Here is a 14,992-nt window from a genome sequence, read left to right on the forward strand (position 1 = left end):
TCTTCCAAGGAGTAAGCATCTTTTAATTTCATGGCTGCAGTCACCATCTGCAGTGATTTTGGAGCCCCAGAAAATAAAGTCAGACACTGTTTCCACTGTTTCCCCATCTATTTCCCATGAAGTGATGGGACCAGATGCCATGATCTTAGTTTTCTGAATGTTGAGCTTTAAGCCAACTTTTTCATCTCCTCTTTCACTTTCATCAAGAGGCTTTTTAGTTCCTCTTCACTTTCTGCCATAAGGGGGGTGTCATCTGCATAGCTAGGTTATTGATATTTCTTCTGGCAATCTTGATTCCAGCTTGTGTTTCTTCCAGTCCAGCGTTTCTCATGATGTACTCTGCATATACGTTAAATCAGCAGGGTGACAATATACAGCCTTGATGTACTCCTTTTCCTATTTGGAACCAGTCTGTTGTTCTATGTCCAGTTGTAACTGTTGCTTCCAGACCTGCATACAGATTTCTCAAGAGGCAGGTCAGGTGGTCTGGTATTCCCATCTCTTTCAGAATTTTCCACAGATGTAGACAGACGTAGCTGACTCCAAGACCCTGGAAAACAGTTCGGGCCAACGGTTTGTCTAGATTCCGAGCCACTTGGAGGAAAAGCAGATCTTAAAACAACCTTGATTAGTGCTGGCAGGTGAGGTCGATTTGACTCATCACCCATGGTATCACTGCCCCATGCCAGGGACTGGAAGGAGGTACCAGAATCTCATGCCTGCAGATGTTTGGTCTCTGGGGAGATGGGCATGTGACTGGGGAGAACTGGCTGGACAGGTCATCTCTGTAGAGGGAGGGGCAGACGGGCTGGGGTTGGAGCCTCCCAACCTGGAGCTGAGGAGTCAGGTAACGCTCTGGGGCCCTGGTGGGATCTCAGAGCAGAACCAGAGAAGAGGCTGTGGTGATGGCTAAGGCCGCTGGTCCAGGAGACCCGGGCAACTCAGGAAGGGCATTTGGGTTTCTCTCGAGGACAGTTGTGGGTGCCAGAGTTGTGGGGGAGGCCAGGCCTGAGCAAGGGCAGGGCCAGGAGTTGGGTAGCAGGGTTGGGAACACACGGCAGGCATCATGCCAGCCGGTGGGTGTGGGTGACCTGGGCACAGAGGGCGTGGGGGGCCCACGGGGTATGTACTGGGGTTGCCCTGGTGAACAGTGACAGAGAGCCAAGCAAAGTGACTTGGAAGCCCATCAGTGCTGAAGCCAAAGGCCCCAGAAAAGGGACAAGACAGGAGTGAAAAGAGCAGATTCAAGGACTGGTCCTCAGTGCCCCCAGAGACTGAGCACCGGTATCTGCACAGAGCAGCAAGGGAGGCCACCCTGGTCACAGGACTGCTGCCTGAGGGCACCCTGACAGAGGTAGGGACTCCTGGGGCCTCCCTGCAGCTGGGGGTGGCTGGAGAGGCTGCAGGGAGGAGACCCCGGCCCTGCTGGGCCACTGGCAACCCTCAGGCAGGAGGAACCTTGTCTCCAGGCCCGTTGGGTGGGAGGGCCCGAGGGGAGACAGGCCCCCTATAGCCCCTGCCCTCCCTGGCTTGTGGGCGACAGCATGTGCTCGGGGCCCTAGGCTCTGTGCTTGGGAGTCGTGGGCCTCATCTTTCAGAACTGGAACCAAGTGCTTATTGACAGAAGTCACTGGCCAAGTTCAGTTCCCAACGGTGGGGCCTTCAGTTCCAGGAGGCCACCATCAGCCCCACCCCCTGCAGTTTGCTTCTTCAAAACCACAAGAGACTCAGCTGTTTCGGGTCTCTGCCCTTGAAACACTGTTTTAAAGGGCTCCACTGATTAGGTTAGGCCCACCTGGGACAACCCCTTTGGATTAAATCAATTAATTGCTCTTATTTTTAAATGACATCACAGGCTCTTGTCACCTCTGCCACATAAGATAGTCCAGTCTCAGGAGCAACACCCCTTGGTATTCCCAAACACGTGACTCACTGGGCATCACCTCGGACCAGCCTGTCTCGCCCAGTCCCTGGCATGTTGTACCCCCATTTGAGAAAGAAAAAGAGTGAAAACAGGGCTGAATATCAAAGAAAAAGGACAGTGGACTAAAGCAGTGCATGAGCCAAGAGTTCTCCAGAGAAACAGAGCCGATGGGATAGACGTACACTATAATAGGGAGAGATTTATTACAGGAACTGGCTAGCGCTCCTCGTGAAGGCTGAGAATCCTCACCTCCTGATGTCTGCAGCTGAGACTCAGGGAAGCTGGCCACCTGGTTCCAGTTTGAGTGCAGAGGCCAGAGAACCAGGAGCATGGGTGGTGTCGGCCTAGTCTGAGGGCAGGATAAGGGGTCCCAGCTCAGGAGCCAGGCAGGGGGCGTGAGTGCTCCCCTCCTCCACCTGGTTGTCCAACCCCCACCCCGTCCACCTGTGTGATGTCATCACGGCAGGAGCAGGGACAGGTGGGCGCACCTAGGAGGCTAGGGAGGCGGGGAGGGGGTAGGGCTTGGAAAGAAGCCTGGGGTCCCCTGTCCTGTGATGAGGAAGTTGTCCAAGGCCTGAGAGCACTGGGGGACGAGCGGGTAGTAAGTTTAATTTCTTCAACATGAGCCAAATCCGGATCTGTTTGTTGTATAAATGTCCACTTAAAATACCTAAGAAAATGGCCAGGGAAAGAGCTAACAGCTAACTCTGAATACTTCGCTGACATGCCTTCTATATTAATCTACACAGTAAGTATCCGTTTTAGGCAACCTTGGTGGAAAAGGAAGGAAAGTGTTTTTTCGAGCTTGCTGACTGAGGACAGAGCCTCCTTCTTCAGAACACCTCTCATTGACTCACCTGGATTCATTCTGTGTACTTACTCCCCACATGGCCCCTCAAAGTCCTTACCTCTTTCTTTTTTTAAATTAATTTATTTTAATTGGAGGCTAATTACAACAGTGTAGTGGTTTTTGCCATACATTGACATGAATCAGCCATGGGTGTACATGTGTCTGCCATCCTGAACCAACCTCCCACCTCTCCTGATGGTCCTGCCTCTCACACCCTGGGGAGCTGAGCACAGCGGGAGCCATGGGAATGGAGGTGGGTGCTCCTGGGGCAGGGGATCCAATCAACAGCTGAGCCTGGCTTCACCCTCAGGGACCTTCCCTTGAGGGGACGCGTCAGCTGCCCGCCTTGTGGGGAAGTCACTAGAGCAGCCCGGGAGGTGGCGGCTGGGGGCAGTGGGGTTGGGGTGTGGGTAGGTGGGTGTGTGTGCATGGCCACTGGGGGTGCCCCCTTCCCCGCCCCACCTCGTCCTCTCACAGTGAACACCCACCCTCTTCTGCCCCAAAGTGTCTCAGTACCCGCTTCTAGAGGGCCTCGCCCTGAACAGGCTCCACTGTGAGGGGCCCCGGCTGTCCTGAAAGATGTGAGGGGAAGGGAGACGGGTCGGGGGTTCACTTGACTCCCCTGTCCGCTGCGCCCTTTATGTGGCCACTGGGCCTCTGACCTCGGAGCCAGGGTCGCTGCCGTTCAAGCCTACAACCCCACTGGGGCTCCCGTCTGACTCTTCACCCGTCCCCTGCGGACAGGCGTCCACCCTGGGAAATGAAGTGCAGGCGGCAATGCCAGCAGCCACCCTGACAGGGTCTATACCTTATGGTCATGAATTAATTATTCTAAGTTAACGAATATCCTATTTTCAGAGGTTCACAGAAACAATTCTGAGACTCCGTGATGGCAACGTTAGCACATTAGCATGAAGACTGAGACGATAATCTGAAAAAAGGAATGAATCAAAGTTTCACATTCCTGTAACTGGTTTATTTGAAGCTTACCTGTCAAACAGAGAACAAGCGGTAACAATGTGAATATCGACGAGTTCAGCTTCATAGGGAAAGACTCTAATAAGCTCAATCTTTATGCACTAATTTGGAACCAATTTACTAGATATATTAAGCAAATAACATGCAGAGCAGTATGTGGTTTCCCGCTATTTGTCTTAGAAGAAGGGACAGAATATAGGTGTGTTACTTTCACTTAACGTTTGCGTGTACTCTACACGAACACATACATATATGACATACACTTGCTTATATAATCCTATGCTACTTTTGGAAACACACAACTGACACGGAGGTCACTGGTGGTCTGAGGAGGGATGTGAGTGGTCTTGGGGCAGGGATGAGAGGGAGACTTCACTACACGATTTTACACTTCTTTGCTTAGAACCATATGCAATTATTGGGAAAGACTGAAGGCAATAGGAGAAGGGGGTGGCAGAGGATGAGATGGTGAGATAGCATCACCGACTCAAGGGACGCGAATCTGAGTAAACTCCAGGAGAGAGTGAAGGACGGAGGAACCTGGCATGCTACAGTCCACTGGGTCACAAAGAGTTGGACACGACTTAAAGACTGAACAACAGCAGTATGCAATTACTGTGTACTGAGAAATAAATTAAGAGTCAAGAGCAAATTCAAAGACAAGCAGCAACACACCACTAGTGTATACTATGTTCATCAGGATCCAGGGTGTTTGGGGAAATACTCAGGGAGTGTGGGCATGGGTGGTTTACACTGTCACATAATTTTTTAACATCTTATGAGTGGCTCTCAAGTTCAATTTCCAAACCTCGAATATGCATTTGGAAGGAAGCGAACACAGCACAGCCAGAGCTGGGTGGCTTCTCTGAATGATGCCCATGGGGCCCTCGGGCTTAGCGTTCATCCAGGCCAAGCTTAGCAGCAAAGAGCGAGGTGACAGGCTCATCCCCAGTTTCCAGGGCCAGGTCGTACGCTGTCTGGCCTCTCGCGTTCTTCTTCTGGACACTGGCGTTGCATCTGTGAAGGAAAATGGGGGTGAGCTGATGGATTCCAGTCCCTGAGCCTCAGGGCCTGACTTCTCCCTGCTGCTGAGGCTCCTGGGCCCCCGTCCCAAACTTCCCCCGAGAGGCCACCATGACCCAGCCCTCAAGGGCGGCTCTACCCTGAGCCCTTCTGACGGGCTCTGTGATCTCACGCATCCAATGCCAGTCTCGACAGAGGGTTCCCATAGCCTCCACAACCCACAACCAGGTGGATTTAAGGGGGGAAGCATTTTCATTGTGCTTTGAAAAGCTCTTAGTGCCTTGGGAGACGTGGTGGGATGGTGGCCCCATTCACTGGGTCAGCTGTTTGGGCACCAGGACCCCCTCAAATCCTCATAGACCAACAGGGGGATCACTGTGGCAGTTGGAGTGTCCCCCAGAGGCCAAGGAACGTACCCCAGTAAGGCAGCGATGCACTCCCTTCCTGCCCGGCCAAGCAGAGTTGCTTCATGAAGAGCTGTATTTTGGAGCCTGTTTGGGTGGGAAAAAATCCCTGGCTAAATCCTTGGTTAGCATCCTTGAGAGACTGGAGAGGGGCAGGCACAACGGGGCCTTGGTTTCACCCATGACCTACTTAACTAACCCAGGAACATCTCTTGACTCTCCCCTTTCTGCTCCTTTCCTTGGAAGATTAGCAGGGTAAGCTTTGATATCAGAGAGAAAGTTTTATAGTGAGAAATCCCACAAGGATCTGGTTTGTAGTCAATTTATACTAATAAACACTATGTTGGTATATTTTCTGCAAGAGTTCATGGAATGTGTGGGACATGGTCTCACCCTTGGTTTGAATCCTGGCAACTGTCCTATGACAATACCTTTCAGGGCTGAGGCTCCTATTCTTGTGTGGGGACAATGACCTTGGCTTTAGTGAGTGTGGCTTGTGTGATATGAAAACAAACACCAGCCTTAGAGCCCTGAGGGCAGGCCTGAGAGGTCAGACAGCATATTTTGCCATGTGCCAGACTCTCTCTCCACGTTGCCTGGTCAGCGTGGCCCAGTGAGGGAGCAGTGGCTGTCACAGTGGAGGAAGGGGTGGTACCTGCATTCCAGAACTCACGAAAGGCTCCTGATCAGAGGTGGCAGGAGTGATGGAAGGTGGGTGTCATGGCTGGAGACAGAAATGAGATGAGCAGCTGAAGGTCTGCATTCTCCTGGCCCCTGGTCCTTCCCTCGATACCACCACCCCGTCCCCTGCACGTGCGGATGTATCTGCAGCCATAAATGTATCCCAGTGGAGAAAAAATGTGGTGGCCTCATTTCTGAAGATGATACATGGAGCCTCTGGTGAGAATCAGGTCAGCAACTCCCATGCCCAGAGGGAAGCCTTCCACTTGTCCCAGCCTGAAAGTAGCTTCACAGACTCGCCAAGCCCCCCGTCATTTGATAAGCTCCTGCTATATACACAGAATTCCCACCTACCTAGCCCATTTCCCATTCGCAAACCTGAATGGATGATAAAGGATTGTGCACATCTGAGAAAAACTGGCAGCATCAAAGAGAAAAAAGCCGAGACACAGAAACATGAGAAATTTAAAATGATTGAAGACGACATAAGACAAAACAGAGGCTGTGAAGAAGCAGCAATCAGAACCAAAAGGCACTCTTAGAAAGTAAACTTCCAGATGTTCAAGTTGGATTTAGAAAAGGCAGTGGAACCAGAGATCAAACTGCCAACACCCATTGGGTCATAGGAAAAAGCAAGAGAGTTCCAAAAAAACATCTACTTCTGCTCTATTGACTATGCCAAAGCCTTTCACTGTGTGGATCACAACAAACTGTGGAAAATTCTTAAAGAGATGGGAATACCAGACCACCTTACCTGCCTCCTGAGAAATCTGTATGCAGGTCAAGAGGCAACAGTTAGAACTGGACATGGAACAACAGCTGCTGCTGCTGCTAAGTCACTTCAGTTGTGTCCGACTCTGTGTGACCCCATAGACAGCAGCCCACCAGGCTCCCCCGCCCCTGGGATTCTCCAGGGAAGAACACTGGGGTGGGTTGCCATTTCCTTCTTCAATGCATGAAAATGAAAAGTTAAAGTGAAGTCGCGCAGTCGTGTCCAACTCTTAGTGGACTGCAGCCCACCAGGCTCCTCCGTCCATGGGATTTTCCAGGCAAGAATACTGCAGTGGGTTGCCATTGCCTTCTCCTGGAACAACAGACTGGTTCCAAATAGGGAAAGGAGTATCTCAGGGTTGTACACTGTCACCCTGCTTATTTAACTGATATGCAGAGTATATCATGCGAAATGCTGGGCTGGATGAAGCCCAAGCTGGAATCAAGATTGCTGGGAGAAATATCAATAACCTCAGATATGCAGATGACACCACCCTTATGCAGAAAACAAAGAAGAACTAAAGAGCCTCCTGATGAAAGTGAAAGAGGAGAGTAAAAATGATAAAAAGTGAAAATATTGAAACTCAACATTCAGAAAACGAAGATCATGGCATCTGGTCCAATCACTTCATGGCAAATAGATGGGAAACAATGGAAACACTGACAGACTTTATTTTCCTGGGCTCCAAAATCACTGGAGACAGTGACTGCAGCCATGAAATTAAAAGATGCTCACTCCTTGGAAGAAAAGCTATGACCCACCTAGACAGCATATTCAAAAGCAGAGACATTACTTTGCCAACATAGGTTCATCTAGTCAAAGTTATGGTTTTTCCAGTAGTCATGTATGGATGTAAGAGTTGGACCATAAAGAAAGCTGACCGCCAAAGAATTGATTCTTTTGAACTATGGTGTTGGAGAAGACTCTTGAGAGTCCCTTGGACTGCATGGAGAGCCACCCAATCAATCCTAAAGGAAATGAGTCCTGAATATTCATGAGAAGGACTGATGCTGAAGCTGAAACTCCAATACTTTGGTCACCTGATGTGAAGAACTGATTTATTAGAAAAGACTGTGATGCTGAGAAAGATTGAAGGCAGGAGAAGACAGGGATGCCAGAGGATGAGATGATTGGATGGCATCACTGACTGGACGGACATGAATTTGAACAAACTCCGAGAGCTGGTGATGGACTGGGAAGCCTGGCATGCTACAGTCCATGGGGTCACAAAGAACTGGACACAACTGAGTGACTGAACTGAACTGAATTGAGGAAGTAAAGAAGCTGACTGTTGAAATAAAGAGTAGTTAGCAAGAGAGCCAAGAAAACCTCTTTAAACAGAGAGAAAAGGGGAGATGAAAAATATGGGGAAAGAAATTTAAAAAGACAGATAGAGAGGATCAATTCAAGAGGCTCACCATTAACTCATAAGAATTTTAGAGAGACATTAGAAAAAATAGAAGAAACTTCCCCTGAAAAGACACATGACTTTTCAGACTGAAAGGGCCACTGGATGAGGGAACAACAGTACATCAAAAAAATGCCCATGTGAAATCTCAGAACAACAGTGATAAATGCTTCCAGGAGGAACCTAGAGCTCACAAATAAGGAAGAATGGCCTGTAGCATTTGCATGGGCTATGCTGGATGCTAGAAATCATCAGAACAAGGCTTACCCTTAAGACGTGAGGAAAAGTCATTTTGAAGACAGAAATTAATATCAAAATACCAATTAATATCAAGATATTAGTCAAGAGTGAAGACAAAAGAAAGTCATTCTTGACATTCAAGGACTCAAAAGTTTTTTCTACATACCCTTTCTGAAGAGGTTACCTAAGCCCACACTCCAGACTGACAAGGGTCAAAACCAAGAAATAAAGAGTGAAGAGTAACTCCAGGTGGATTCCAGTGGAAAGAAATGCCATGATGACCACCGTGCAGCAGGGCCAGAGAGCTGTCGGGCAAAACCTGACTAATGAGTCTGTATACTCTAAGAAGACAGCCTCTAAGAGGAAAAGCACTGAACAAGTAAGGAATCAGGTAAGACGACAGATGTGGTGAATGTGTGTTCTCTTTCAAATCAGAAAAAAAGCAAAGGCAACTAGAAAGTCCAGGGGAATCAAAGATACACAAAACATGAACAACTTAGTCATGGATTGTGGAAAAAACAAAAAAGAAATGTGGCCTGATTTTGAATAATTTATGGTGTGTAAAAAGAATCCATTTGACATTTCTGGTGAGAAAATTTTATTTCACTGGTGTAAGTGTTGGTTTTTTTAACCAACAAACAATAAAATTAATCAGAATATAGCAATGAATGATACTTATGTAGTTATTATAATACAATTACTCTTCATACTTTTCAACCATTGGAATCAACCTATGGATGAAGAATGAACGTCTTAGTTATGTTAACACAAGTAAACATAACTGTGATTCGTCCTGTAAAAACTAATATTGACTAACAGAAGTTGTGGGATGGAAGGGGAAGGAAAGACAGAGGTGAAGATATAGAGCACTAATACATACTTGGCAGAAAGTGAAGAGGAACTAAAAAGCCTCTTGATGAAAGTGACAGAGAAGATGAAAAAGTTGGCTTCAAGCTCAACATTCAGAAAACTAAGATCATGGCATCTGGTCCCATTACTTCATGGGAAATAGATGGGGAAACAGTATCAGACTTTATTTTTTTGGGCTCCAAAATCACTGCAGATGGTGATTGCAGCCATGAAATTAAAAGATGCTTACTCCTTGGAAGAAGAGTTATGACCAACCTAAATAGCATATTCGAAAGCAGAGACATTACTTTGCCAACAAAGGTCCATCTAGTCAAGGCTATGGTTTTTCCAGTGGTCATGTATGGATGTGAGAGTTGGACTGTGAAGAAAGCTGAGCACCAAAGAACTGATGCTTTTGAACCAGTCTGTTCTAAAGGAGATCAGTCCTGGTTGTTCTTTGGAAGGAATGATGCTAAAGCTGAAACTCCAGTACTTAGGCCACCTCATACGAAGAGTTGACTTATTAAAGACCCTGATGCTGGGAGGGATTGGGGTCAGGAGGAGAAGGGGACAACAGAGGATGAGATGGCTGGATGGCATCACCGACTCGATGGACATGAGTCTGAGTGAAATCCAGGAGTTGGTGATGGACGGGGAGGCCTGGTGTGCTGCAATTCATGGGTTCGCAAGAGTCGGACAAGAGTGAGAGACTGAACTGAACTGAACTGAACATACTTGTACACACTTCTCAGTACACACGGGTCAGTCAAGTGATATCACTGAAAGATGATAATCAATGTAGAGGAGTTCAGGACTATCATTGTTATTTTCACAGTAATTAGTAAAGAACCAAAAACAGTAACAGAATGATCAAAACGTGCTGGTGGGGTCAGCAAGTGTAATCACCATTTATCACAGCAGGAATCAACAGATGCTATCTGAGCGTGCTAGATCAGGAATGACCCGTTTAAGTGTACTGTTTAGTGACAGAGATATAGCTGACTCCCAGGAGCACTTTAAAATATTTATACTAGTTGTCCTTGAAGACAGAACTGCGGATGAAGAGGTGAAGGTAGCGGAGGCCTGCCAAGCTCTTTCACAGGATGTGGTTTTCTTCAGGAATGTCCACATCTTATTCTGATACAATTGAAAAGTTACTTGGTGTGTATGGATTGTTTTCAGCCATCATACACAGTTTAAGAAATCTTTCTGCCAGCCCAGTCATAAATAAGACAATGTCACTAGGACGGGTCCAGAAATGATGAAACTGGTAAACAAACCTCCCACGCCGCTCTGTACCTGAAGCAAGCCTGTCCCAGACTAACTCTGGCAGCCTCTGCTCTGGTCCTGGGGGATGGTGGGGGGGCCTCTCCTGACCACACCACGCTCGACTCTCTTACCTGGCTTTATCTTCCTTGCAGGACTCAGCATTCTCTGCAATGACTCATTCATCTGCTTACTTGTTTATTGTCTGTCTCCTCCACTATACTCTGAGCTCTGTGAGGGAGGGGTCTGTCTCCATCACTGCTGTATGCCCACTGCCTAGAATGCTGACCAGCACACAGTAGGTGCTCAGAACCCACTAGTGAGATGAATACACCAGTGAAGAGAATGAACAGACAGACAAACTTGGGGAAGGACTGTTGCCTCCTAGACCCACATGACTGGCAAGAATTGCAGGTAAACATGTCTATGAACCTCTGCCTCCAACAGTGGGTACGGGGAAGCCCCTGCCTGATTCTGGCTCCAGAGTTGGAACTGTCCAGGTGATAAGACTTTCCATTTTCCGGAAAGTGAGAAACTTAGCACTTTCAACTGGTTTTTGCTGCAGTAGAACTCTCAGCACCAAGCCACCCCAGTGGTTTCAGGTCTCATCTAATTTTAGATCTTAGCATTCATGTGTGTTCCATTCCGCCAGCTTACTTGGCCAAGGACCCTGGTCCCAGGGAAATCGGTGCTGTGATTGGCTAGTTCCTCCTCATCTTTCTCCAGAGGCAGGAAGTGAGAATGGCTGTGTGCCTTACACCTGAATTCCCATGGCTTTCCAAAGATCTGCCTTTGGTTTGAGGCATACAGTAGCTCCTGGCAACTAAGATTTGGGGATCAGCCTTCATATTGCTGCTGGTGGTGGTGGTGATATTATTATTCGTTTGAGCAGATCAACATCACTGACCTGTGAGGCATGGGGAAAATCCCATGTCGAACAGCACTGTGAGGCCATCTCCTTACTGAGGGCCACGCTGGGCCGTCTCTTAACATCTCGGTGTTTGTAAGAATGGGCTTTGATCCCTGCTACTCAGATGGTGGCACCTGGACCATTGGCCTCTCCTGAGAGCTTGTTAGAGATGCAGGATCTCACCCCCGGCCACACCCAGATCCACCGAATGTGCATTTTAACAAGGTTCTTGGGTGATTCATACACATGTTACAGTATAAGAAGCACTTCTGAAGTTCATCTTCTTAGAGCTTGGGGCATTAAAAAAATACACATGCCCTTTCCTTAATGTGAAAATGTGGAGCTGGGAGGGCTTGGCGACATTTAACAGCAACAGAAGAATTCAGAACTTAGACCCAGTCCTAATACCTTTCTGGGCTATTCTCCCTGGACCCTCTCATCCCCATCTCATGCACTGTCCGTCACTGAGCAGTTGACACTTTCCACTCAAATCCTGACAACCCACCTTTTCATTACAATAGCATCGTGACTGCTACCACTAGACGCCAATCACTGGGCTCCTCTCGGGCACTTCAAAACACTCATTTCATCCACCACTAACTCTATGACGTGAGCACAATCACCCCCATTTGACAGATGAGGAGAATACGTTCACTTTCTCCACATTTTGCTCTCTCCTGCCTCCAAACTGTTCCGTCACCACAGAAGGCTCCCTCTTCCCCTTCCCCCCACCGTTAGCAAAATCCCCAGGGGTCACCTTCACAGTGTGTTTCTCATGAGGTCTTTCAGGTCACATCTCCTGGGCTCTAAGACACTTGAATTCTTTGTCTACTCCGCACACGTGTGGGTGCCTCCTGGTGCCCTTAAAGGTGCCAGGGCCACCAGGTCACGTGTGACACAGTGCTCGTTCCTCTCTCGGGGAGCTGAGACCACCCAGTTACACATTCAGGGTGAGGGGTGTTCAGCATGCTGGGGGCCTGACCTGGGAGGTCTCGGTCACACCGGCCTCCTCCTTGTCCTTCATCCTCCCGCCTCCCTGGGGGTAGAAGGCTTACCCGTCACTTTACACCCTTGGGTTCTGGGGGGCTTCATCACACATTTCCCATTTGAACTTATTTAGTCACAGGGTCAGAGCATCTCCCAAGTAGACTCCTGACCTCCTGCCTTCAGAGCTCTCCCCAGACTGAGAGCAGAGGGTGTTCAGTTTACTGAATGAAGGTGGTGTGGGGGCGAGGGGGGCCGGGTTGCAGATGGCTACATCTTTCTGGTTAGTAATTGATATTTCCTGTGTAAGCACAGTTCATTTGGGAAAATGATAAATCTTCATTGTATACTCTGCTCCTCAGACTGACTCCAACACAGCGAGGGCATGAGATGGAACACACCCTCGTGTCAGAACATCAAGTTGTGAGTTTGTTCCTCTGAGTAGCTAGTCGTCGTCTTATCAGACCTTCCAGAACACGGCTGTGCACAGCAAGTACACCACGGTACTCTGTGAATTTGTATCATAAAGACACTTTTCTACCAATGCACAGCAATGCAAACTGTTTACCCCGATCTAGGTATCTCGGTGAATCAAGGTACACTCTCTGTGCGTAAACCCTGAATTATCTAACAATACATCTCCACGGTGAACCTCTAAGTACACTGATAGCTGCATTTGGCTCACCTGCCTCCTGGGGCAGAGCTCAGAGGCACGAAGTTTGAAACTGTTCACAGTTTGAAATTGTGAAGAAGCCCAGCTCCTGCCCCAAAGCAAACCACTTCTCCATGTCCCTCTCCTCGCGAGGCCTTCCATCTGTGCTTCTGAAGTTTGCTGGTAAGAGGTATCAGCTTTAGTGGAGGATGTGTATTACTCCTTGGCCATCCACTTTCTCTCCAGGAAATGGTGAAGGACAGGGAAGCCTGGTGTGCTGCAGTCCATGGAGTCGCAAAAAGTTGGACACGACTGAGCGTCTGAACAAGATCCCCATTCTGCTGAGGATGAGTTTATTCTGATAAGAAAGACACAAACTGGGGAGCCAGAAATCCTAGGGAGGGGCTTTCTACTGCCTGCCAGGGTGCTTAACAGAGGTTACTTCTGTAGAGACTACCTGGGTGACCTCTCTCCATCAGCTCCCCAGCTCGGGGTGGGAAAGAGCATGTGAGTCCTTGTTTTCAAAGGGCCCCTTCTATAAGAAAGTCTGATCTCCGAGGGGCTTATGCCTAAGATCTCAGCGGAGCCTTGAGCTCATGTCCTGGATCCAGCTGAGAGACAGAGACTGGGAGGACTCAGGCCCAAACATTTCGAACTAGCAAATACTAACCAGTCTTAGCAGAATTGGCTCTCAGTGGAAACATCTGCTTTCCGAACCCCATCCTACATGACCCATGAATTGTTAATAGTAACCAAGACAACACAGAGGGAAGTGTAAAAGGGCTGTTACACACACTCAGCCAGACCATACAGCCATGAGCTAGACTTAGTAGAAACACAAGGAGATCACCCATGGGTAAGATGTCAGTTTACAGAATGACAATAAAGCAAGAATGGGAACTGAGGGCACCAAAGAGAAACAGGTCATCTGTTCCATGTCCAGAGTAGTTTTATCCTCTTAGCTGGACTCTTCATAAAGCCAGGACTCATCATACTTAAGCATCGATTCAAAACATGCTTGAGAGATTTTTGTAAATCTCTCAAAACACAAACATTATTCTTAGATGCAATTTAAAAATCCTTGTCTTGGACAACTGTAGTGGTACAGTGGATAAGAATCTGCCTGCCAATTAGGGGACACAGGCTGCAGAAGATCCCACATGCCGCGGGGCAACTAAGCCGTGTGCCACAACTACTGAGCTCCCGTGCCTAGAGCCTGTGCTCCCCAACAAGAGAGGCCCTCACATGAGGAGCCCACGCACCGCAACGAAGAGTAACTCCCACTCGCCACAACTACCGAAAGCCTGCACAGCAACAAAGACTCACTGCAACCCCCAGAAAAAGTCCTTGTCAGAATTATACAAATATAAAGTACACCTTAACACAAAACAAGGTGGCATTATTTCTATTAATAATGGTAATGTAAGTGTAGGTAAATGATGAAACTTACAAGGTATGATGCATAAGAGCAATAAGAAAACCTGAGAAGGTAAATTCCAGGCATCAAATCCATTCACCCACATCCCAAACATTCTGCTATAAAGTGAAACTAAAAAGGGGTCCCGTCTACTGACATGGGTCCTACTGGGCAGAAACCTTTGAAAACATACATAGAAAAATTGAGGGATTTTGAATAAAAATGCTAGAGGACATTTTGAAACAGAGGAAGGCAGAAGTGAAGCTATTGAATTTTCATCCTCTGTGCTCCTTGCCATCCTCAGAAGCACAGTTCATAGACGGACCCCACCTGGTCTCAGCAATAGCGAGGAAGGCCTAGCGGTTGACCTGCGATCAGGGCAGTGGGATATGAGCTGTTAACAGCGAGGCCCTGGACTCAAAACACCATCCACCCCAGTTTCCAAAGTGATTCACAAGTGAACAGAGTCACTAGGCCGGGCGGCTCCAGAGGCAGGTAAGTAACTATTCCATGCCTCCAAGTGTCTCTCTGTCCTGCTTCTTGGCTGGGGACACCGAGCACCAGGAGATGAGGTGGTCAACTCAGCTTCCTCCCAGTGTTGTTAGTACCTGGAGATGCCAGGACAAGGTTTTCT

At 48.1% G+C, this 14,992-nt stretch overlaps 1 protein-coding gene across 1 annotated transcript in view; it reads right to left on the minus strand.

The window, feature by feature from the left end:
• Positions 1–3,821: 3,821 nt before the first annotated feature.
• DZANK1 (double zinc ribbon and ankyrin repeat domains 1) overlaps positions 3,822–14,992 on the minus strand; it is a 48,173-nt gene continuing 37,002 nt past the window's right edge. The window contains exons 18-19 of the mRNA XM_068986758.1: positions 5,192–5,266; positions 3,822–4,769 (exon numbers count right to left, since the gene is read on the minus strand). Coding sequence (XP_068842859.1) covers positions 4,646–4,769; positions 5,192–5,266 — 199 coding nt within the window. The 3' untranslated portion in view covers positions 3,822–4,645. The remainder of the gene's footprint in view (positions 4,770–5,191; positions 5,267–14,992) is intronic.

Source organism: Capricornis sumatraensis, chromosome 15, assembly GCF_032405125.1.
Source record: "Capricornis sumatraensis isolate serow.1 chromosome 15, serow.2, whole genome shotgun sequence".
In the NCBI taxonomy this organism is placed as follows: Eukaryota; Metazoa; Chordata; class Mammalia; order Artiodactyla; family Bovidae; genus Capricornis; species Capricornis sumatraensis.